At 33.5% G+C, this 24,837-nt stretch overlaps 1 protein-coding gene across 1 annotated transcript; it reads right to left on the bottom strand.

The window, feature by feature from the left end:
* Positions 1-1,271: 1,271 nt before the first annotated feature.
* On the bottom strand, positions 1,272-22,231 carry RGS18 (regulator of G protein signaling 18). The gene is made up of 5 exons (XM_004613028.2): positions 22,113-22,231; positions 21,526-21,627; positions 20,303-20,364; positions 3,428-3,594; positions 1,272-1,584 (listed from the first exon to the last, which is right to left on the bottom strand). Exons 1-5 carry the CDS (start codon positions 22,229-22,231, stop codon positions 1,327-1,329), a joined length of 708 nt encoding a protein of 235 aa, XP_004613085.1. The 3' UTR covers positions 1,272-1,326.
* Between the last annotated feature and the right edge of the window lie 2,606 nt (positions 22,232-24,837).

Here is a 24,837-nt window from a genome sequence, read left to right as displayed (position 1 = left end):
TTAACATATTTAATATAATAGAGGTAATCTATAGTTTTTATATTTTATATTTCAACTAAACACTTGCTAAGGTCAAATATATAAAATGGTTTAAATATATCTATAGACCATGAAACACACATCTAAAATATTTTCTTAAATTTGAGACATATAGTTATTAGCAAAATTATTCACATGATTATTAAATTATTGTTCAAGATTTGGAAAAGAGAATGATTAATAAGAGAACACTTTGGTGTATACAAGTCAGTGTGGCAGCTAGAGGAGCAAACAGAGTCTTAGTTTTCTTGCTTCTTTATCATCTCTAATTTATCTTTTTGTCTCAATCTTAAAAGTCTAAAAGTAAAGCCCTGTTAGTCCTCAGAAAATCTCTTGTGGACATTTCACAAACCAGTGACCATCCACTATTTCAGTAACAAGTGTATTCCCAGATAAGATGATCCACTCAGTACCAGCCAGACCTGTGCATTCTTTCTTGATGTTTCTGTGACCAGCAGAAGTGTGCATTATGTAGTTATGCCCAAGCTCATTCAGGAATGGTTCCAAATGTGAATCCCATTCTCAGTGATGAAACTAAGCTGAGTAGAAACTCAAAGTTCTGTAGAGATAAATGTATTCTCCCAAAGGGGATGTGTGTGTGTGTGTGTGTGTGTGTGTGTGTGTGTGTGAAGCAAGACCATTTTTGTTGAATGAAATTTACTTAGACATGAAGGAGAGAAATACATGTTCAGAGAGAACATGGGTTTTTCCAGAGTGGAAAAAGTAAGTATTCTATATAAATATTCAAAGGAGAACATAGGTTTGAGAGAACAATCCACCCTTAAAGATCTTATCTCTGGTTTTTAACTAGAAATGATTTGTTGCTTTTTTTAGCCAGTGTGAGCCAAAATTTAGGGATCAAATATTCCCAATGTAATCTATGCTCTTTGGAAGAGAGAGAGTTGAAGCAATATCATTATAGAAAGTGAATAAATATATGGGTATCTGAGCATTATATTGTTTATATTTATAAAAAATATACAAGGAAGATATTTGGTAAAACCTTTGACAGGGTCCTCAGAAGCTTAGCCTTAACTTTACTAATGTACTAATACTAATTTCTACTTCGTTAAACCCTTTTAATTTAAAAACTATGTTTATAGGTAGAATACAGTTGAGTAGAAGTTTTTATATAGAATATATTGGTAAATACCACATCTATTGTTCAAATAAAGATTCAGTTTTCTTTTAATTTATTCACATAATGTATTTATAACATATTCTCATTTTTCTTGAATATTTTCTATAACATATTCTCAGAAGTTTTCCTAGCAAACCTTATTTTCTTTATAACCAAATGGCAACATCTGACTTAACATCCTGAAATTCATCGTAGGTAAGTGAGCGTGATTTTCTTCGAAGATTTGATGCTCTTTGTGGTCTTCCTTCTACCAAGTCTAAATAGATGTCAGATCTCAGAAACCGTGTGTAGCTGTCTTGTTCCATAAGCTGATACACTCTGCTTTGTGCTGCCTCAAAACATTGAAGGGTGGGTTGACTGATATTCTTAGTAATGACTTCTTTGGTGTGGAAATCAAGGTTCACCTGGGTGTAATTGAAAATACATGATTGTCGTCAATCTGCTTAGGAAAACCCCTTTCAGAAACACTATAGAAGCAAACCTTTGTTGGAGCGGGCATAGAGCACGTGACTATTGGATGCGTTTTCTATTGCTGGTTTAGGGAGTCCGATGCTTTATTTCAGGCTGATGTTTCATCTGGCTCTTCTCTCCCTGTGCTTCTGGTCTTTCCAGGCTACTTTTAAGTACTGGGAAGTTGTAAGGGTAAGTACTGATGCCAGCAGGTGGTGAGGATTATCTCCTGTACTGCACAGAACAACTGGAGCTCAGATTGTGACCTGACGGTTGGGACTTGAGATCTGTGCCATGCAGGGGCTCATCACAGACTATCAACTGGTTCCATGATGGCAGAGGTGGATCAGGAGAAAGTGGCCATTTCTCTCTTTTCTGCCTCACATAAATCACCCAGGAACCGGCACCATTACCATGGGAATAATTAGGTTTTACTCATTTTCAGAGTGGAAACATCACAGAAAAATTGCACTGAATAAGTGCAAACAGTGAGCTCAGGGGCATATTTAGGATTTCATTGTGGTGCTTTTGTTTCATCTGTAATTTTTTATTGTATGCTGAAATTAGTGTATTTATTAAATACACAAAACTATATTTTTGTCAAAATATTGCTAGTATTTTGTCAAAATACTGCTAGATAGCATACAGTTGAGTAGAAGGTTTTATATAGAATATATTGGTAAATACCACCTGTATTGTTCAAATAAAGATTCAGTTTTCTTTTAATTTTAAAAGAAAACAGTTTAAACAGTGGTAACTTTTTAGGAAGAGGTTCTTTTCCCTTGTTGTAAGCTACAACTTGCTCTCTTTTTTCCATGTATAAAGTGGTCTTATAGAAAACAAAATAACACAGTGAAACACATATCAGATTGAAACATACAGAAAATAAGAAAAATAATTTTGTATGGAATGAATAAACACAAACAGTGAAACCTCAGGGATCATGTTTCTTTATAGGTAAACACCATTCTAAATATATAATAAAATATGTAAATTATTTTTTGAGAACAGCATAGAAATATTTGCTAGTTCATAACTAGCTAAGCAATTACTATGGATAATTATCTTATATTGCAGTAGCAGTCAGAAATCACAACAAAGGATTTTCATACCAAGTTTGCCTTATCACTTTATTAGGGAATTTTTGTCTATGAGGATTAGGTGAGGGAAAATTACTTTAGGGCAAGCAATATTTTATATAGAAAGATGAGCTATCATTAAAATGGAGCATGATATGAACTTCTTGATTTCTTTTGCTTCATCACTTACATAAATCCTGAGTTTCTAGAGATGTTGCCTGTGCAAAGGTGATTAGCATGATAAATGAATGATGCTAAATGTTGTGACTTGTAGTATTTGCTCTCAGTCTAGACTGTAGAATAAAAACAAACCTAATGAGTGACTTCAAATATCATTTCCTTTCAAGGCACTATTTTACAATGCATCTTATTTGTACTTAGAAATCGATGTAAATAACCATTGCTATTGTTTTTCCCAAATCCCGTTCTTTCTGGCAGAATGTATGGGGAAACCTATTTGTTTTTTTCTCTCACAAAAAATTCAAACTGCTGGGTGCAGTAAGATGATACATAAGAAAGGTGGTAAGGCATTTTTCTTGAATATTTCAGACACTGGTTCTATCCCAGGTACCTCATATGGTCCCCTGAGCCCACTAGGGGAGATCACTGAATGCAGAATCAGGAGTAAGCCCTGAGCACTGCCAGGTGTGCCCTTCCCTTTCCCTCCCCAGAAGAAATGCAATTTCAAATTGTTCTAAAGTTTCCTAGTCATCTTTACCTCTTGTGGAGCATCACTACGGATAAATTTTTCATATATTGTTTTTGCCTTGAGGAGAATTTGCTCAGGGTCTTTGCTTTTCTTGAAATCTTCACAAGCTATCCAAAATTCAATGTTTTCTTCACTGAATTCTGTTTTAAGAAATCTGGTAAAAGTCTTCAATCCATCTATCGAGAAAAGAAGTGAGAGATTGAACTGCAGAATATTCATAAGAGGCAGTATCACTTTGTACTTAAAGTCTGACTGCAGGTATTCCCAGAACAGCCATGTCTTCCCTCTGAAACAGCTCAACAGCACATGTTTTGCTCCGTAGCTCCAAAGGACCTGTAAATGTGTTGTTATCTTCACCGCCCCAGAAGGAATATCAATCTTACTGAAACAAAACTGAGATCCTGGGACTCAGAGGGACTCGGCTCCAGACCTTGCATCGGGTCTCTTTTGTCTGTACTTCTCCCTGAGGTATGCCTGTGAGTGAGTGTGTGTATAGGTGTGTGTGTGTATGTGTGTTGATATTTTACTGAGCCATTCCCTACTTTTTTTCACAAGTTTCCTTTTATTGAAGTAATTTTTACTATACTAGTAACTACTAGCCATTTAGTAGTAACAAACGGTATGCATTCTGAAAATAGACTCTAGACCGAGCACGATGACCACTCAATACCTCTATTGCAAACCACAACATCCAAAATGAGAGAGAGAGAGCAACCCCTACTTCTGATCAAGATACTAGTAATTTAGGATTTGGAAATTCTAAGACTCTTCACTTCCATGGTGTGTCTGGTTCTCTCCCCCACATTGCTTCATTTACAAGACTTGGGAGATTTACAAATCCTTAAACTCTCACTAAGTAGGACAGAATTTGAGTATGTGTTTAAAATGCAAAGAGGCTTCCCACAGTCTCAAGTCAAAACAAGGCTAGGAAAAGAAAGAAATGGGGCCTATATTATATAGAACTGTGGGGAGTGAAAACTTTAAATTTATACTTATCTTCCAAGTGGTTATTCAATGTATTTCTCAAAACAAAAGATAGCATACATGTTAGAAACAACTTGATATACAATCATGAAGGATTTCCAGAGATTCTGGGGTCTCCTTTTTTTACTTTTATCCCTAATCCCCATGAATATATTAGAGGTATGCTTTGTATTGTGGAAGGTAGTATGGGTTCAATTCGTGCTGTTAGGTTCTATGTTCTAAGTGAATTCCTTTTCTTTTCTGTCCCACAATTTCTCAGTATTTCAACATAAGATAATTATCAAAATACCAGTTAATAGGACTTAGATACTTGAATGTGTTAAAACATACTCAGTGCTTAAAACACTATCTGGTAAATCATGAATATTATATATGGGTCTTGGTGTTTTATATCAGTGATGCTGATGATATTAATGACTCTTCTTACTAAGATTCAATCAAATTACTTACTTTTATTAGTCAAAATGTGGCAGACTAACATAATTTGAATTGAAAACTAGTGCTTTTTCAATTAATTTTGACTTTTAGACTTTTAAACAGTTACACTTAATTTTGAGAAAATTTTAAGTTCATAGGTTGTTATAAACAAATATTAGAGATTTCATGTACTATTTATCCAGGTTCCAACAAATTAGCATCTATCCAGATATAATAAAGTATAATAACCAAGATAAAAATAATGAGAAAATCAAGTACAGAACATTTCTGTATTATAGGGACAGCTGAGATGACCCTTTTATAGATAGATTCAAGTTTCTTGAACTCCTAATATTTCTTTAAACTCAGAGAACCACTGATATATTCGACACTCCTAAAATTTTGTCAATTCAAGAAGGTAATATACATAAAAGCATTGTATAAATAATATTATTTGAGTGACTTGTTTTTCTCAGGACCATATGATGCACATTCAATGTTTTATTTCTTTTTTTAATTATGTGATACGTTCTATGGCATTGATATGTCACTAATTGTTTAAACTTTAACCCTCTGAAAGTTTTTTATTCTAATTACTAATCACTAATTACTAATACTTAGGTTGTTAAATAAAGATGCTCTAAACCTAAATGTGTGGATTTAGAGGCGTGGGCTACACATAAAATTGCTGAAAGTTAACTCCTGGTTCTGTGCTCAGAAACTGTCTTGGTGGTATTTGAGAGACTTGTGGGAGTATGAGCAGTGCCAGAAATTTGAACTGGAGATGGCTATGTACAAAGCAAGTGCTTTACTATCTCTGTTTCCCAACATGTATGTATAGACTTTTAAAAAGTTAATGCAATTCATTTTTCTCTGCATAAATCATCAGAAGTCAAATGTTTCATCATGTTGCAAAAACATCTAAAATATTTAAGGTAATATTTTAGAAACATTTAAAAGGTAGTGCCCATAAAAAGAAAATATTTTTCTTCCAGATTTTTCAGAAAAATTCATATTTGAATTGAAAATAAATGATATTTGTGTTTGTTTTTGTTTTGGTGTTGTGCTCTGCAGTACTTAAGAGTTTACTCCTGTCCCAGTGCTCAGGGAGCACTCCTGACTGGGCTTTGGGAATCAGGTTGTACCAGGAATCAAACCTGGCAAGCACCTAACCCACTGTACCATTGTTCCAGACCTAAATATAAATGATGTGAGGGTAGTACTAATTATATTTGTCTCACTCTTTCATTATGACCCTTTCAGTCTTTCTGCTATCACTTGTTACTCGGAGAAATTCTATAAGATCTGTTTGGATTTCTCTCTCTGCAGTATTTGATGGTATTGACCCACTTCCCTCCCTTTTAAAATACTTTTCTGCCTAAGATTATAGGCTATCATCTGCCCTAATTTCTAAACTCCTCATTGTGGTCTCTTTCTGCAGTTGCCTGGTTTGACATAAGTTCTGTTCCCCACTTTAATGTAATGTTAACTGGGATCTCTTATTTATTTATTCCTCTTCTTTCTCCCTTTTTCTTTTTACATTCTCCTATCTTACTCCAATATTGTCCATGAAACTCATTTTCCTTTTTGTCCCAGTGTACTTGAGTCATTGTTGCCAGTACTTGTAGGCAAAAGGAGGCATTGTAATCTGGATAGAGAAAGTTCTAAAGTAAATATGACATTAAAATATGGTAATCCTTTTGTGAGAATGAGAAAAATAAATTTTAGTTGACTTTATAGATTCTCAGTGTTATTGGCACAAAAGATAGTTTTTTGAATAAGTTTTCTAGACTTGTGTTTTTGATCTGTTCTGCCTCATTTATTTCCCAGTAAACTAAAATGTGCTTTCTATCTAACATCCTAAATAATTTTTACCAAAATGACTTACTGTTATTTTCAGAGAAAATGTTTTCAGTCCATATGTTACTTCCCTCTATGACAGGAGGCACGATACGTGTAATTTTTCTCCATGCCATCCACGGTCTTGAATTTGCTCTTACACCTCTGCTACTCTTCTGAATACTGAGATCATCCCTTTATAATCCTTCCTTACAGTTCATTTTCTTGGTTAATCAACTCAGTACTCAGATACAATGAACATACATAGAGTTCATCTCCAGATCAGAACTATCCCTTGAGCTCTAAATTCATATGATCCAATGCTGGATAAATATTTCCACTGAATTATTTCCCCATAAAGACTTGAATTAATTTTGCAGCTGAATTAACTATTTTCATACCAAACCTTTTCATAATGTTTCCCATGCAGCAACTTAAATTACAAGTCTGTCGTGGATCTATAGGAACCCACCATATATTCATTCATATGTTCATAGGAATCTCAACATACATGCATACATGTAATTACCATAAACTGTAGGTTTGGGAAATAGTCAGCTTTACCATGCTGGGGTTCTACTAAAAAGAAACAGAAATACTTATCCTTTGACAGTATGGCATATTAGTATATAAGATTAATAGTGTACTAGCCCATTAAATAGTCCCTATCTAAGTTTGATGCCATAAAACATTTAATTTTGTTCTATGTTCAAGATTATCAAACAGAATTTTTATTATGAGCTGACTTCTCCAAGGAAAAGAATTGGTTACCAGTGATAGTTTTATTTTTGAATCTATATTAAGTTGGAACTCAGTCTCCTAACTTTTGCTATAATGAGTCTTATGAGTGTTAAGTCCTTCTTAGCATGAAAACAAAATTCCAAATTGGCAAGATTCAGTTTGTGACAAATGCCAATCTGTGTGCTGCAAGTAAGCTGACAAGTATTTCAGGAGGTACACCGATCCCTCCTGAGTGTTACCATAAGCTATTCTATGTATTCCTAATTCTAGTGCATCCGTAAGTTTTACAGATTTGCTTTGTCTGTGTGTGTGTGTGTGTGTGTGTGTGTGTGTGAAGCAAGATAGTTTTAGTAGAATGGAACTTAGAAAGACATAAGCAGAGAGTAAGAGAGAAATATGAATTCAAGAGATAACTTGTATTTCTCTAGAGTGCAAACACAAAGCAAAGAGACATTGAGACAATCAGGCAAGATATGTTGTTCAAGAGAGAAGATGGATATTAAGAGTAAGCCCACTTTGATTTCCTAACTAAGGGCACTACAGTACTGGAGTGGTAATAGAACTTAAGTAAATTAAAAAAAATAAATTGAGGGGCATAAGTGAGAGTTGTAAAAATTATAATATGGGTCAGACAGATAGTTCAGCAGTTATGATGCTTTCATGTGACTGACCTGGGTTACTCCTTAGCATCATATAACCCTCTGAGTGATCATATGGGTCCCTGCTAGGAGTGATCCCTGAGCAGAGTCAGGAGTAATCCCTGAGTACAACTATGTGTGGACAAACACCACCGCCAGCAAAATAATTAAATGATTTGGAATGTGTAGGACAATATACTGAAAAATGAGAAGCACACATGTGGTACTCTGTAGATCTTTGACAGTTAACTAGTCAAGTCATCTACATGGACAGGAAATTTTCTGGTAAGTCAAGAAGAGAAGAACAGTCAGGAGAATAAAAATGGAGGTATGCGAATATTCCAGGGCTGGGAAACTTTGGAATTCTGGTACAGTCATAATGGAATCATCAAAAAAGAAGTCATCCTTAACCTACATTAATGTGTTCTGGAGTAATGACAAATTTAAAAGAGATTGTACAAAAGGCTTAAAAAAATAATATGTCCAGATGGAATCAAGAGACTGTGTCAGTGACTTAACTGACTAGTGGAAATACACTTTAACATTCTTTAAAGGATGACATCATAAACTAGATACCTATATACTCCATGCTCAAATATAATAAAAATGTACTATTGCAAATGAATGTCTAATATTAGTGTAAAATGAAAATGTTAATATAAATTAGTCATTAGTTTCCAAAATGTTGCTTTAGATAGCATGTAAGAACATTTTAAAAGCCATTGTTGAGATGTTGACGCTGTAAGAGTTAAAGAAGACATACTGAGCTAATAGATGTGTGAAAATGGGGCAGAGAAATTGAAGCAATATAAAAATATCCAAATGGACATTCTAAAAATAAGAAGGAAAATAACTATCTGAGATTAAAAAAAAGTCATTAGGCAGCCAGAGAGATCATACAGTGGGTAAGGCTCTTGCCTTGCATGTGGCCTACTTGGGTCAGTTCCCAGCATCCTATATGGTCCCTGGAGCACCACAGGAATAACTCCTAAACACAGAGCCTGGAGTGACCCCTGAGCATCATACAGATGTGGCCCTAAAACCAATAATAAAAGTCGTTGAGTAAGTTTGACAATAGATTAAAGATAGTAGAAACTACAAAGTCCTTTAAATTGTAGGTTTGAAGTATATTTCTTTCTAAATATACAGAACAAGTAGAAGAATATAAATGATAATATACAAAATAATGCTAGTAATCAAATAAACTGAATTAAAAATTCTAAAATGAACAGGGATTTCAAGTAGATAAAGACAAATTATCCAAGATGTGACACATTCTAGGATGTAAAATGAACCTTTTCTGTTGAAATATTGAATGTAATCAAAGTAAAGAGAAAGTAAAGTGAAATTTATCCACTACACAAATGGCATTGGGGGCTGGGGAGGTGGGGGGGGCGGTTACTGTGGTTCTTGGTGGTGGAATATGTGCACTGGTGAGGGGATGGTTGTTTGAACATTGTGTAACTGAGACTTAAGCCTGAAATCTTTGTAACTTTCCACATGGTGATTTAATTAAATAAGAAAAAGAAGGAAATTTCTAAAGATAGTTATCCTAAAAAAGTAGGCTCTATAGCCATAGAATTTTACTGCTAGTAACATAGCTATAAAAACCTCCAACACTTGGAAATAGAACAGTACTATACATGTATTTCATGGGCCAAAGACAGAATCACGAGAGAACTTAGAAAATAATAATTGAACTGTAATGAAAGTACAAGAATTCAAACTGTGGGACATAGTTTAAACAATAACATAAAGCTGACTATTTGAAATGCTAAGCTAGAAAATAAAGGTAAGAAAACATAATTAAGTTTCCACTTTAATAAATTTGAAAACTAAGGGTAAATTACCAACAGTAAATAAAAGAAAAAATGAAATGAAACTGGAAGTTTCTTTGAAAATAAAAAATAGAGAAAATTAACAAAACTTAAAGTTGGTCTTTGAAAATGTCGGTAAAGTAGAACCGTTCACATGATTCATTCAGAGTAAGAAGAAAATCAAGACTATTACCACAGATTTTATATATATTTCAGGAATAGATTTTGAATATTATAAATTATTTTATGTATTTCATGTATACAATAAATGTATCAAATGAGAAAATTATCGAGAACTGAAGCCTATCAAAGAGAAACTGAAGATATAGAAAATCTGATAGTGCTAATTTAATTACTATATGTTTATATGATAAATGCCTCCATTCCCAGTCATATTTAGTGAATTCCACTAGGCAGCAAGGAAAAATGTACTTACCTATTACAGAAATTTCTCTGAAAAATCATGGAATGATCAAATTTCCATCATTCTTTGAAAAGACTGACAAAACTCTTATATACATATATATGTATATAGATAGATATTTCTTTGTTCTTCTCCTGAGGAAAAAAAGACTAAGAAAAAACTAAAGAAGAAAAGCATAGGCAATATAACTCCTGATCACAAATGCAAAGATTCTAATCAAAAGTGAAAACTTGAGTGTGAACACATAAATAATAAAGGAGAAGCAAAATATATAGCATTATGTATGAAAAACACTGCTGAATTCTTCATATATTCATTTATTATATTTTTTTCTCCTGAAGATTCTTCCTGTGGTCAGTGACTATTTCTAGTGTTAACAATTTCATACAGAAGGCATAATTTTGTAGAATTATGGCAAAAACTCAAGAGTTTTCACATATACATATTTGGAGGATTTGAGGGCTATTATATATATAAATATATATATATATATACATTACCAGATTCAAGCTTACAAAAGATGTTTGGAATATGCTCTATATTAATTTTTATAGATAAGGAAATTGGCAAATAACTTTAATAACCTTAGATCTAAATTAAGAAATTAAGTTGAACAGGTTTATGTTTCTCATGAAGACAACTTGCTGTATTAAGAACAGAAACAACTCTTGCACTTTCTTATCCCAGAACATGTAGAAATATTACTTTCAATGGAAAAAAAAAAAACCTTTGCAGGTGCATTTGTGGATTAGCACCTTAAATTAGGGATATTAATCTGGGAGTATCCAAAGGACTCAGTCTAATCCCATGAGTTGTTAAAAGCAAAAGAGGAGCTGAGGTTGACATAGAAATGCCACCTCAGGAATAAAGGGGGTTCATTGGAAGGAGGTGAGTGAATTTCAGTATATGGAGATATGGGGTGTGGCATGAAAACTTTGGCTAAGGTGTGAAAATGCATGTCTGGCACATATATAACAGTTAGTGTTATAAGTCAATGCTATTTGAATTAAAAATAAAAGTTTAAAAGTTAAAAGTTTAAAAGAAGGGAGACAGAGGTCAGAAAAATGCAACAGAAAATCTCGTTGTAAACTTAAGTCCAAATGAGAGAGTTATCAGCTAAGGAAACAGGGTGGCTTGTAGGAAATGAGACAGTCCTCAAGTGAGCAACAATAGGAAATGGAGATCTTGGTTCAAAACTGCAAAGAAATCATTCTGTCCAGAACTCAAATGACAAGAACAAATAATCCCGCCCCCCTCACTTTCCAGAATGGACAATGACTTAGCAATGCCTTTTTTAAAATGGGTATTTCCCCGACTCATTAAACTGTAAGATAAATTTGTATTAAAGTTATGGTGATTCATATCAGCAGCACAAAGAAAAATACAACCACTAAATTATATTTTATGGATCTCCATTTATTTCTACTAGATTGAAAGCATGTCCTTTGTTACAAAGATCATTTTTAAAAATTTTGTAAGCATTTTGTTTAATATTAAACAATTTGAAACAGGAACTTAGTTTCAAAGGCAGTAGTCCTATCTGTCTTTTCTTTTTTAGCCTACTACTTCTTCCACTGAAATTTTTATGGGGTGTGAGCAGATGCTACCATTTTTTTTTTCCCTTGGTAAGTTGACTGAGCACCAGATGTGAGTGGTTAGATGTTAGCAAAAACAAACAAACAAAACAAAATGAAATTAAAACAACCCAGGAAGACAAATGAAGGTCAGACTCACAAGACTTTAAGAAGATATTGTAAGGCTGACAAGCAACTTGTCACTTGTCTAACATCATTATATGCTAGTAAGATAATTCCTCTTCAAATACAACCACCTTAAAGAGAAATCCCAAGTGGCTCCAGAATGACTCAACACATTATAGTCACTGTGAGGAGATAAAAGTGATGAATATGAGTGACATTAACTACTCTTGTTTCTATAAGCTTTTGAATCATTTTGCTAGACTGCATTAAATCAGATTTGAAAGCTGTTTCCTCAAATATCTGATACATTATATGTATATATTTATATAATATATATCTATAAATACTGTATGTATATTGTAGTAGTGTAGGGATTTATCATCTTAAAATATTTTAAACCAAAATTGCTTCCAAATTGAACAATATCAAGTCAGATATGGCGATTTTACCAATATATGCTAGCACACTGGTCCCCACAAAGATTATGGTTCTTCTTTAGTTCCCACTGGCTAAACTCCCTTTTCCCCAACCGCCATATATTTTTTACCCCTTATTCATTAGCACATGAACTTGTACAAAAGCATATTTAGAATGATCTTTCTACTGTACAAACTCCATACTTTTTAATTTTGGAAAAATTTTTCTGCATCCTTTGAAGGCTTTGGGTGACTATAGAGCCTCATATTGATGATTTTAGAAAATAAGATAAAGAGGCATTGTTTGGTTACTAAATTGATAGAAAACTTGAAACCATAAAAACTTAATTTCTTCCCATTTATGTGATCAGAAACATGGTTTTGTTGCATAATCTCTAGTTTGAATTTTTTGCCATTTGCCATCCCTCCTACCTGAATTCCACTGGCTTTTCTCTAATAATCTGGAAAGAAGCAAAACGATAAAGGTTGACATGCCTTCCCATACTTCAATCAAAATTGAAGTAAAATTTGAAATATGGACAAGGCATAGTTCTCTAGAATCAAAATCCATCAAAAGCAACAATCTGTGGATCAATTGGCTTGAACTTATTTTTTGGTCAGAATTGTTAAAACATTTTATCATTTTGTCCCTTGAAGAATAAATTTAATGTGATGAGAAAATATTGCTTAATACCCATACTTCTATACTTCCTTTCATTTTCAAGTTTCTAAGATATTCCTCTTTTATATGAGTCCCAAATTAATAACCAATTCTACTTAATTCAATTATAATACATATCCATATATATTTCTATTACTTGTATCTTGTCACTTGTCATCCCGTTGATCCTCCATTTGCTCGAGTGGGCGCCAGTAATGTTTCCGTTTGTCTCTGTCGGGTGCTAGTGTAGCCCAATGATATCTGCTCGCTTCAGGAACAGGAAGAGCCTTAAATTGTTCATTCAGGGTTTTGACGAAGAAGTCTAACCATCTCATTGGTGGACGGCCACTCGGTCTTTTGACATCCCGTGGAATCCAATTAGTAACATAGTAACAGCTCTAGTCCAGCGGTTGTCTTTGAATTGTATTACGTGTCTGGACCATCTGATTTTCGATGATATACATATATATATATATATATATATATATGTATATATGTGTGTGTGTATTTCTATTTAGTTGCTATTTGTCTCTAATAATCATCTCTAGAACTGATCAATTATATTATAACAGAATTCTGAGATTTGTTACTTGTTTGGCAGCTTCTTTAACATAGATTTATCAAAACCTCCTTGTCTACTTATTAGGAAATAACTGGAAGGAAGACAACAGACTGATTGTAAGAACATTTTAAGTTTTTAAAAAATGATTTGGGGCTAGAGAGCTAGTACAACTGCTCAAGTGTTTCGCTTGCATATGACAGACCTCAGTTAGATTCATGGCACTGCATATGGTCCCCCAGAGCTCTGCCAGGAGTGATTCCTAAGCATGAGGTCAGGGCTAAGCATTGAGAGCACCTGCCTAGGTGCAGCCCCCAAACCAAATAAATAAAAAATTAAAAATTTATAATTGTGCTCTGCCGGTTTTAAAAACCTACAATTGAGTATTATTGATTTATTATTATGTAGACATTATTTCTTCCTAATAAGGGGCATTTTAGCCTTTTTCTCTTTTGTTCCTCTGTTCATTTTAAATGGACATTGATGTAAAGTTGAAATAAAATTCCTGCTATTTAAACAGTCAGTCTAGATCAAAGCTTGTTTGGAAGATGAAATATTGTTTTATTGGGTTTAAGAATAAAGTCAGTTTGACCTGAATGAAAGAAAAGAATTCTTTTGATTTCCAATTATTCATCCATATGTTATGTATAAGCATATCTTGTACAGTTTTTATTTTATATAAAAATATTTACTAGTTTTAGTTAGGAAAATTGATATATATATATATTGTAGTTTACCCTTTTATTGTATAGCATGATTAGATTTACATAGATTGTGAAATAGTTATCACAGTAGTTTCAACTAAGATTCATTTTCTCATTTGTATTCAAGAAAAGGGAAAAAACCTACTTTGAATGAGAATGGATCAGTTTGGAAAACTAAACTAAGTTAATAATTGTCATGATTTTTGAAGACTATGGTCATTACTTTTCCTATGAATATATGTTGACTAAAATAAAATGTTTTGCACTGAAACCTAAAAGGGATCACCCATATGCCAGGAAACATATCTATCTCATTTATAAAATACTTAATATGAATCAAAAACTGTATTACATATTCAAAGTGCAATAATGTTAATTTTAATATAAGATTTAGAGTTTGCTAGGGTACTACATAGCGCTATATGCCTTTATTGAAACAATTCACTTAATTTTCATTTGAGTTTTGTATGATATGTATTATTATACTTACTTATTAAGATGAAGGTAAGATTCAGTGTTAAGTAGCCCCAAATTTTCTGTTGGCAAACTGAATCCCTGATTAAACACAGACTTTTGAATCCAAGTTTATCTTATTTTTAATTATAGGCTACAGTGCAAAAGTACCATGAGGAATAATGTTCCTACTGCTTAGGAATCTGGAAATTAAAGGGTAAGGCTTGTATATCCATGCCAAGTACTAAGGGAAGACAATTTATGGGGTGACTCATTCTGTTTAAGCTGCTGGACAAGGTCAGATTGCAGACATTGCCAGTCTCTGTGATACTATGCAAAAACCTTTTAATATCATGGTTAGTTCTGAGTTTGATACAAGCGTTCAAAACAAAACCACAGCATTCATATTGGGGGAAGGGGCCAAAACTTAAAAGTGCTCACAGTGAATGGATTTCGTTGGCAAAATGTGAATATAATAGGGGAAAATAAATGCTGATTTAAGAAATGAGCTCATGAATGAGAAAGTTCATTTATTTAAAATTTTAAGTCAATTATTTTCTTGAAAGTAATATGCAACGTTGTATGAGATTAATCCAAGCCCATTAACTACTTCCTGTTTCTCTTTGGGCAGCTGCATTAAGCCGGGTCACAATGGAACCATTTTTCACACAGAGGCAGTAACTTGCAAAACAGTCCTTTAGAAGGCAGCAGTGGTGAATGCAGCTGCCAAAAGTGCTTGATAGAACCTGGGATTAGAATTCACACTGGAAGAAGCTGGCTCAATGTGTCATACAAATATGAAATGCTTGTAATTGCATGTTTCTAAATTGAAACTCTGGCATCTGTTGGAGTATTTTTCTGATGCCAAGAAACCAAGTGAAACAAAAAGTTAAGAAACTCTGAAGTTAGAAATCCAAGTACAGTATAATAGCCGAAGCACTAGGTTGCATTGTTTCTCCTTTATATCTGGTTTCCTAATTCTTGACCTGTCACAGAAAACTGTGGTTATTTTAGCAGTAATGATTTATCTACATGATCCTTTTATGTTTAGGCTAAATTTTACTTATATTTTAGAGAGACTAAGAAACTGAGAATTTGTTATGAGGGTCATCTAAGAAGTTTAACTTGGACCCAAAACTGTGATCACTTATTTTGTGGAAAATTGATAGCTGGAAATTGGGAAGGGTAACCTGAAAAGTCACAGGCTGAAAGGTGGAAGGGTGGAAGAAGCCTTCATTTCCTTTTCTAACAAGATGTATGTGTTTTCTTGAAACTTTTTTTTACTCTATGTCAGTAATAAGCATTTTTCGATTTAAACAGTGCATAATTTTTAATGAAAGGTGTCCAATGACTATCATTTTTGTTTATTTCTGACCTAGTATGAATTATTTTCAGATTTAAACTGAATAGATTTAGAATGTAAAAAAATAATTCAGATTGTGAAAAGCCCAAGCAGGCATTAATGAAAATATAGAAAGACCAGAATTATTTGCAATGACTCCTTTGATGCTGCAGAGGAAAAAATGAACAATGGTATAGTGGTGAAAGGAATTTTTTTCCCCCCCAAAAATTTCTTTTATAAAGAGTAACATTCTCTTTCATATCTTCAGTTATCAAGTATGTAACACTATTAGTGAATCTCTTTTTTAATTAATTGTTTTTCTATTTTTGTGTATGTGACTACAAAATTCGTAAAGATTACCGGCAACTAACAAATTTTAAACTCTAACCTGTAAAGTTCTCATAAGTCTTGTTCTTTTCTCTCAATTTCTCATTTATAAAGGTGCCAATATCTTTCTGTTAATTTGAATTAAAACATGGGAATTTGGTTCATTCTTTTTCTTAATCTCTTATTTCTTACTCATTTCATTTACAACAATAATATACATTCAGAATATCACCATATTAATTCATTTTCCTTCCAAAATAGCTCTTTCTCACCATGAATTGTATCATATATGTGTAATAGCTTTATAGCTAGCCCATTGTATATGAGTCTAATTCTTCCTTTCTACCTTAAGAGCTTTTTAACATACAAACTCTTAAAAGTAGCAAATCTTTCTTGAAGTATGTGTGTGTTAATATGTGTATGGATGTTTGAGTATAGTATCCCCCCCTTTTTTTCTTGCTCTTGTCAAGTCATTAAAAATGAAATAGCTTTTATCATTTGCAACTACAGACATTTTTAGGTGAGTAGTTTAAATTTTGGGACTGGAGCAATAGCACAGCAGGTAGGGCATTTGCCTTGCATGCAGCTAACCGGGGTTTGATTCCTCCATCCCTCTCAGAGAGCCCGGCAAGCTACCGACTATATCCCACCCATACGGCACAGCCTGGCACATTACCCATGGCATATTTGATAAGCCAAAAAACAGTAACAACAAATCTCACAATGGAGACGTTACTGGGGCCCGCTCGAGCAAATCAATGAACAATAGGATGACAGTGCTACAGTTCAAATTTTATTTTTACTTCACTATTAAAATAATTGTATTTGACTTTCAGATTTAAAATACTAGTAACATTGTGGGAAAGGATGGGGGTAAATTCAATGTAATATTTCTGGCACTTTTACCATGAGCAGTGTTAATATTTGAATGGATCAATATTGAGACTTGTTATTTGTGGTAACCACTTTAATACAAATTGATGATAGCTTTTTAACATTCCCTAAACAAAAAGAAAAGGAATTTGTAGATTCATTGTTTTCCATGAAGTTTTAACTACCTGCAGAGCAGGATGATTCCAGATTGCCAGGAGAAGATTTTTCTTTAGGACTAATTACCCTGACTAAATCTTTCTGAATGAGTCATGAGAATATAATAAAATTATTGCATATAAACTTATTTAGTTAAAGAAATAAATCCTGTTATATATTACTTTCATTTGGAATTTAATCCTATAAATGATGATTATCCAGTTGGGAGTAGACTGGAAAACAGGAAAGTATTATTCAAATTATTGATGATAATTTTTTTCTATAATAGCAGTAACAATTTCTCTATGTGTGGTGTTAAATGGATCTTTGTTTCTTATTCATCATCTCACTAATCCTGAGAGAAGCCTGATTTTGTTGGAGTTAAAGACATTATCTCCATTTACAGTTGAGAAAGCAGAAAGTTGGAGTGATTAGAGAGCTTAACTAAGATTATATCACTATTATGTTGCGGAAGGGAACCAGAACTCAAATCTCAAAGGAACCCTAGACTAACTTTCTCCTAGCAACAAATTCAGTTTATTACGTGAGCCCTTAATGTTTGCCAGAGAATGTGTTAGGTTTAGGTATCCACATATGAAAAGACGCATTCCCTTTTAATCAGTTAAATCAGAAAAAAAAATAAGAAAGAAACTTTCTTCTTTTCATATACTTTGCTGAAAGTACAAAAGTATCAGGATGTGCCAAAAGGATGGAAATAAAATAAGATATAAAAAAGAAACAAATTTGAAGGACATCAATTTTGAAGTTTTATAATGGTTGTAGTTAATACTGAGATCGGATAAGTGCCTGAACCAACATTGTGGTAACCTAGAGATTTGAGGTTGAGACAGATCCTACTTATGTTTGGTTAGGATTTTAATAACAGTTAAATTGTTGGATATTGGGAAGGAAATTCTACCAAACAGGAACTGCTAGCCTATTATGCTGAAATACAAAGGAAAGAGAAGCAAATTACTTTTTTTTCCCCATAGAAACTTTCTCTCTTACTACTCCCTTCTATTTTCTTTAATTGCATCTTTTCGCCTCAATTTAAGCCTTGATTTTTTTTCTGACTCATTTTTCTTTCTTGGAGTGAATATTACATCTTAGAGATAGTCTCTTCTTTCACGGGAAGAAAGGGGTGTTTTTAATATGAGACTGATACCAAGGACAGTAGAGACAAGGGCCAGGAATATTGCTCCATGGTTGGAAGGTTGAGAAAGCTGGGGGAGAAGGCAACTGGAATAGAGAAGGGATCACAAAGTTAATGATGGTTGAAGGGATAGTTCCACATGGGAGATGTGTGCTGAAAGTAGATAAAAGACCAAATGTGATAGCCTTTCAGTATGCGTATTGCATATTGGCGAAAATGTCTGCCATGGAGGCAGGGGAAGGAGTGGGGGATGATACTGGGGACATTGGTGGTGGAAAATTTACACTTGGTGGAGGGATGGCTGTTCCATCATTGTAAGACTGAAACTCAAACATGAAAGCTTTGTAACTGTATCTCACGGTAATTCAATAAAAAAAAAAGAATGTTTTCATGTATAGTCTGCAGAAATAAAATTCTCGAGTCTGTCACTTCAGGGAAGCATGAGCTGAACTCAAAGACCTTGGAGACAGAAAGACAACGGCAAATGCAGAAAAATACAGCAGAAAGTTGAGGTCAAACAAGGGAAAATGGTGTTTCATCAAATGGAGCACAGTCTGAATGACAAGTGCTGTGCTGCGCTGCAAGCTATTCCAGCAACAAGAGCCCTTCTGTAGTGGGAGGGTAAGGCAGAGGAAGAATTTGAGGTGTAACTCAAGCACTGGGCTTGAGGAAATGGTGATATTTGGTAAAGGTTAAAGGTTGTGTCTTAAGCAGACTACGTCATGTCATGTTTAGTGTAGAAGATTATGATCCCACAATTGTCTTACCCCAGTATATAGTTTGTTCAGCTTGTCAGTTTTGCTACCTGAAAGAAATTATGGTCTGAATAAAGAGAAAAAGAGGGAGTCACTGCTGCCTGTGTAAGCTGATCTGAAAGAGAGGCTGCAAGGTGAGGATTTTCCTCCTTTCACTGGGTGGAGACTTAGAGCATCAACCTCCGTCTACCAAGTGCCACCTGAAACACCCGCTGCTTCTCTCATTTCCTACAAAATTCTGCTTTAGCATTGGTGATTAATATAAGCAGTAGAGAATTTATTTTTAATTTTTATTTCTATGGAAGGCAGCTATGCTCACCACTATGGGCTGTAGTGATTGAGCAGCGGGTAGGGCATTTGCCTTTCAAGAAGACTACCAGGGTTTGATTTCTCTGCCCCTCTCAGAGAGCCCGGCAAGCTACCAAGAGTATCCCGTATCCCCCCTGCACATCAGAGCTTGGCAAGCTACCCGTGGTATATTCGATATGCCAAAGACAGTAACAACAATCTCACAGTGGAGAAGTTACTGATGCCCGCTCGAGGAAATCGATGAATAACAGGACGACAGTGACAGTGTTATTTCTAGAAGATGTACGAAATATCAATACAAAGAGGTACTTTAGGTTTATATCAGTCCACACTGAAAATAAGATAGATGATTTGGAATTCAGCTATACCAAAGGTCTCATTGAGAACCTTAAAAGAAGACAAAATAACAGCATTAACTATAGCATATGTATTTTAACCACAATGAGTAATTCTTAAAATTAAAAAAAAATAAGGTTCTCTTTGTTAACAACTTTATTATTCACTTGTCTCTCATAGAAGCTTTTCAGTGACAGCCCATATTGTATGGTTAATTACATACATATTTTTCTATAATTTTCCAGGAAAAGACAAATTATTTGGAAAAATTGATACCAACCTTTATGGGAAAGCAGTTTCTCAAATGATTCACCCCACATCACTGCTTCTGCAGGAGAGATTCTGTTTACAAGATAAAATGTTTTATAATGGATTGTGTAGAAGGTCTATTTGTGAATCTGCTTCAGCATATTCTATTCTATACCTCTGTCTTTTCAGTCATATTCCACATGATTGGTCCTTTATTATTATATAATGAAGTTAGAAACTTAAAATCATTGGAAACATTTCTTCTGGAATTCACCTAGCATATAGAGTAGGATTAAATATTGGTTGCTGAGTGTGTGGATTATTTATTTTTTTAAGAAAATATTACTGATATGCTAGGTCAAAAAGCGCATGAAATAGCTGTGAAAAAATAGGTCTACTATTTTTTTAATTTAGCAAATGGAAGAACGTAAACTGACTAAACTGAAATTTTTTAAACTGCAACTTCCTTGACACTCTTACCGCATATGCCGCAATGTTTTATAAAGGAAGTTTAACTAATAAAGCTTGAAGGAAGTGGGAACTATGAAACACTATTAATATAACAGATATTTTAGAGGATGATAATTTAGAAGCTGCATTATTTATCTTGTGTTTTTTTGTTGGTCATATTTTATTTTATGTTTTGTGAGCCACACCCAGTAGTGCTCCAGGGTTAACCCCTGTTCGTGGGCAGGGGACTCTGTTTGGTTTGGGGACGAGGGATTGAACACATTTAAGTCAAATACCTTAATTCCTGTATTATTTTTCAGTCTCTTGGGCACATTTTGCAAATAGATAAAATTGTATTATATTACTATATAAGTTATTCTACTTTCAGCTTAAGAAAATGTTTGTTGATTACAAACACTGTTTTTTCTGTTATACTTGCTATTAGAGCAATTCACACAAAAAAAGAGATACTGGTATCTCTTTTATGTGACATCATTGCCTTGTGAAAACTCTTACAGTAATGAGTATTTCATCAGTTATAAAGAATACAATGTATCATTTAAATTTGACAGGTTTGTGATTTTTAAAGAGCACTCTTAAATTTTTATAAGATTATTTTAATTCAGGCTATTAAAGTGTTTGAATTTTGTAAAATATTTCAAGCATTTTTAGAATGAGAGCTTTAACCTTCTTTATATATTACCGCATAATTTCTATTAAATAGAAATTTTTAATTTCCTCTTTCGTAAATCTTTAAATAATGGAATCAGCAACATCTTCCCAAAATAATTAAAAATTATTCACCTTCTTTCTTGGGCCAAGTGCCCAGATCTACTGGAGTGAGTCTCTTCATGAAACTCGAGTTTCTGCACAAGAAGACTGAACCTGTTTCTTTTTTCCTTAGCTCTGCAATGGAAAGCATTGTGTCAGGACAATTTGGATGACACTTAAAATCTCTCTCTCTAAATATCAAGCAAATTTGGAACCAGTGATCACCTGAATACCCCATTTCTCTCCCCCAACTCCCACACATTCTTATTGACTTTTAAAAGAATATCATTTAAATATCATGTTTCCAGAGGAATAAGGACACATATGTAAAAGATTTTTCTATTTCTCCCTCAGTGACTATAAAGGGTGTGAGATTATACTTCAATAATAGTTAAACCCGTTTTTTAGTTCCCAAGACAGCTGCACTTTTTAAAAGAAGGTATGTTAGACTTAGCAGCTCTTTGCTTCTAATCAATAGATATTTTAAGTGTAATACATGATACATCTACTGTATTGTCAAACTACATTTCAACCACATTTCAAAAACAAGCGCTAATAAATATTCAACACATCAACCCTGTTTTTAAACATGCAGGCTGATTTAAAAAATATAATTTTACCTGATTTTGTCTTCTTTGCTTGTTTCTTCTTTTCCCGAACCATGTGTTAATTTGAAAAAAGTTTTTTCTCTTGATTCACACATATTTAACTGAGAAAAGAAAAACAATGGTGTTTCCATCTTCTCTCTCTAAATTGAAGAGACATGCATTTTCCTAGACCCTTTGCTTTTTGGTACTGTTCCATAATGACACATGGTATCACCTAAAGTTTTCAACTTTCAGCAATGCATAAAAATCTAGAAGTCAAGACCTATATTTTCTTTCTCTGTGAATATTTAGGACTGAGGAACTGAAGGAGAATTCAGCCCTGAGTTGTTTGAGGAAATGATGCTACAAATTTGCAGAATTACCGTTGGCCTCTCAGATAAAGACTTGCATTACCACAAGGCAACTTCTCTTTCAAGTTTGTGTAACGAAATGAGGCTTTAATATAACCAAATAACACTGTCATTTCCCACAGGAACTTTCCAAAAGTGCTTTAGTGTGTTTAGTATGTGTTAAAATGTTCTTTGCAAAGTACTTTGTAAGAGATATCTTGCCTGTTTGTAAAGTGTTTCTTTTTTTATTTTATTACATTGAATGAAGCATATTACACTGAATTGATAAAGTGCTTTGTAATAATTATATTTAAATACATAGAGAAATAAGACTATGAATCTTAAAGTTTTAAATTTAAGACAGGCAGTGGAAAACACTTAATTCAACTCTTTTTTAAGCACAGATCTCTTGAATGATTTTAGACATTTATGAGAATTCCTACTAGTTCAGGAGAAAATAGATGACAGAATCCAAACATCTTTTTTTTTCTTAGAACTGTAATTTTGTTTTTTTTTTTATTTTCAATTTACTTCTGCCACTTTTATTATTAAAATATTCTTTTTAGTGAAATGTTTTTGTTATAACTTTTGCACTATTAAAGAAACTATCATTAAAGCAAACAAACATCCTGCTGAATGGAGGAAAATGTTCACACACGTAATTCTGCTAAATGGCAGAGTTTAAGAATTTAACAAATTTAGAATTTAAGATTTTTTAAAAACATAACAAAATTCAGACAGAAAAACAATAAATTAACTTTCAAAAAAATGGGAGAAAAGTTAAATACTCCTTCCAAGAAGACATACAGATGGTGTAAGTTACATTAAAAAAAAAGTCATCGTCACTTATTATGGAAAAGAAAATGAAAATAAAGATACCCCTTAATACCCATAAGAATTACCTATGTTAAAAGGCCAGAAACAGCAAATGCTGATGTGGTTAGAGAATAGGGGAGGAACTTGAACTTATTGTATGAAAATAATCTAGTTCAGATTTTGTGAGAGCAGCATGGATTTTCTTCAACAATTTAAAGTAGAGGAACCAGGTGAACCAACAGCTTAGTTCTTTTTCCTAGGTGTCTATCCCAAGAATACAAAAACACTAATTAATTTTTTTTAAGAAATACATGCACACACACAACACACACATGCACATGTACCCCTATGATAATTGCAGTACTATTGACAGTAACCAAGAACTGGAAATAATCCAAGCGCCCCAACCGCAGAGGAATGGAAAAACGGAACAGAAACAAAAACTGTGGCATATATACCCAATGGGATCCTGTTCACATGCAAGAGAAGATGAAGTTCTGCATTTCGCTAAAACATGGATAGGACTGAAGGTTATCATGTTAAGGAATTAAGTCAAAGGAGGGAAAATATTGGAAAATCTAACTTATCATTAGTGTATAAAGAAATAATTAAAAAAGAAGTAGAGAAACAGGGAATGTCCAATAAAATTAAGTTTGTAAACTCTTACCACAGTAACAAGTCAGCCATAAGGTATGGTAGGCTGTGGAAGACAATATCTCACATTTTATGGAGATATTGTCACATATCTCACATCAAGGATCACAGATACTAAATTTTTCTTTTGGAAAAGTCCTCTGGGGTCAGTGAAGGAATATCTCAATTAATAGTAGAATGCTTTATTATCTTCCAAGACTTTTATTCTAGTTTCAAATGCTATAATTTCTCTAAATTGTTGCATTTTAATTTGAAGTTATATCCAATAGAATATTCATTTTATCATCTTGAATTATTGATTAATGACAACCAGGAAAATAGTTATCAGGTCCACCAGTTAGGAGTTCAAAGGACTTGCTAAATTAAAATGAAAGAATATACCTATCTTTTCCTGATTTTATAAATTTTATTTTGATTTGCTATTTTGGCATGTGTGTTTGTGATTGTGTCTGTGTGTGTTTTGCCAGGGATTGGGCAAAGATCTCTTGCTTTTACTTGGAAAAAAAATTAAAAATTGTCCTTTACTGAAAATTTTTTAAAACACAAATAAACAAATAGAAAATTTGTGGTAATTTAATCTGAAAGCAGATTCTGATGATACAGATTGCACGGTCACCACCAGGATGTTCCTTGCATTCGCTACAGTTGTGTGAGCCTTCATTATTTTAAAGGTGTAGATCCTATCAGTAGTTCATGAACATCATAGCTAAATTTCTAAATCCAGAGGAGTGCAAGACAAACTTGGAGGAGTAGCCAAGTATCCATTATAAGGTGTATTGAAAATGTGTATAGGAGGTGTGATCCACAGGCTTATAGAAAGATAGAAAGATTTTGTGAAAATAAGACCCAAAGAAACTACTTATAAAGCCTATACAAAGTATGAAAGAGAATTAGGAGTGGTGTGGATCTACTTTTGTGAATATAGACAGGTGGAAGCA

Source organism: Sorex araneus, chromosome 7 (assembly GCF_027595985.1).
Source record: "Sorex araneus isolate mSorAra2 chromosome 7, mSorAra2.pri, whole genome shotgun sequence".
In the NCBI taxonomy this organism is placed as follows: Eukaryota; Metazoa; Chordata; class Mammalia; order Eulipotyphla; family Soricidae; genus Sorex; species Sorex araneus.
The sequence above is the reverse complement of the archived record's forward strand: the minus strand, read 5'-3'. Positions and strand labels throughout refer to the sequence as shown.

What these genes read in the sequence shown, in the direction of transcription:
- RGS18 (XM_004613028.2), bottom strand. Translation starts at nt 22,231, where the DNA reads ATGGAAACACCATTGTTTTTCTTTTCTCAGTTAAATATGTGTGAATCA. An exon ending in GAAACTGCTTTCCCATAAAG is followed by an intron (nt 3,595 to 20,302) that starts GTTGGTATCAAT and finishes TTTTCTCGATAG; the next exon opens with ATGGATTGAAGACTTTTACC. An exon ending in GTAGTGATGCTCCACAAGAG is followed by an intron (nt 1,585 to 3,427) that starts GTAAAGATGACT and finishes AATTACACCCAG; the next exon opens with GTGAACCTTGATTTCCACAC.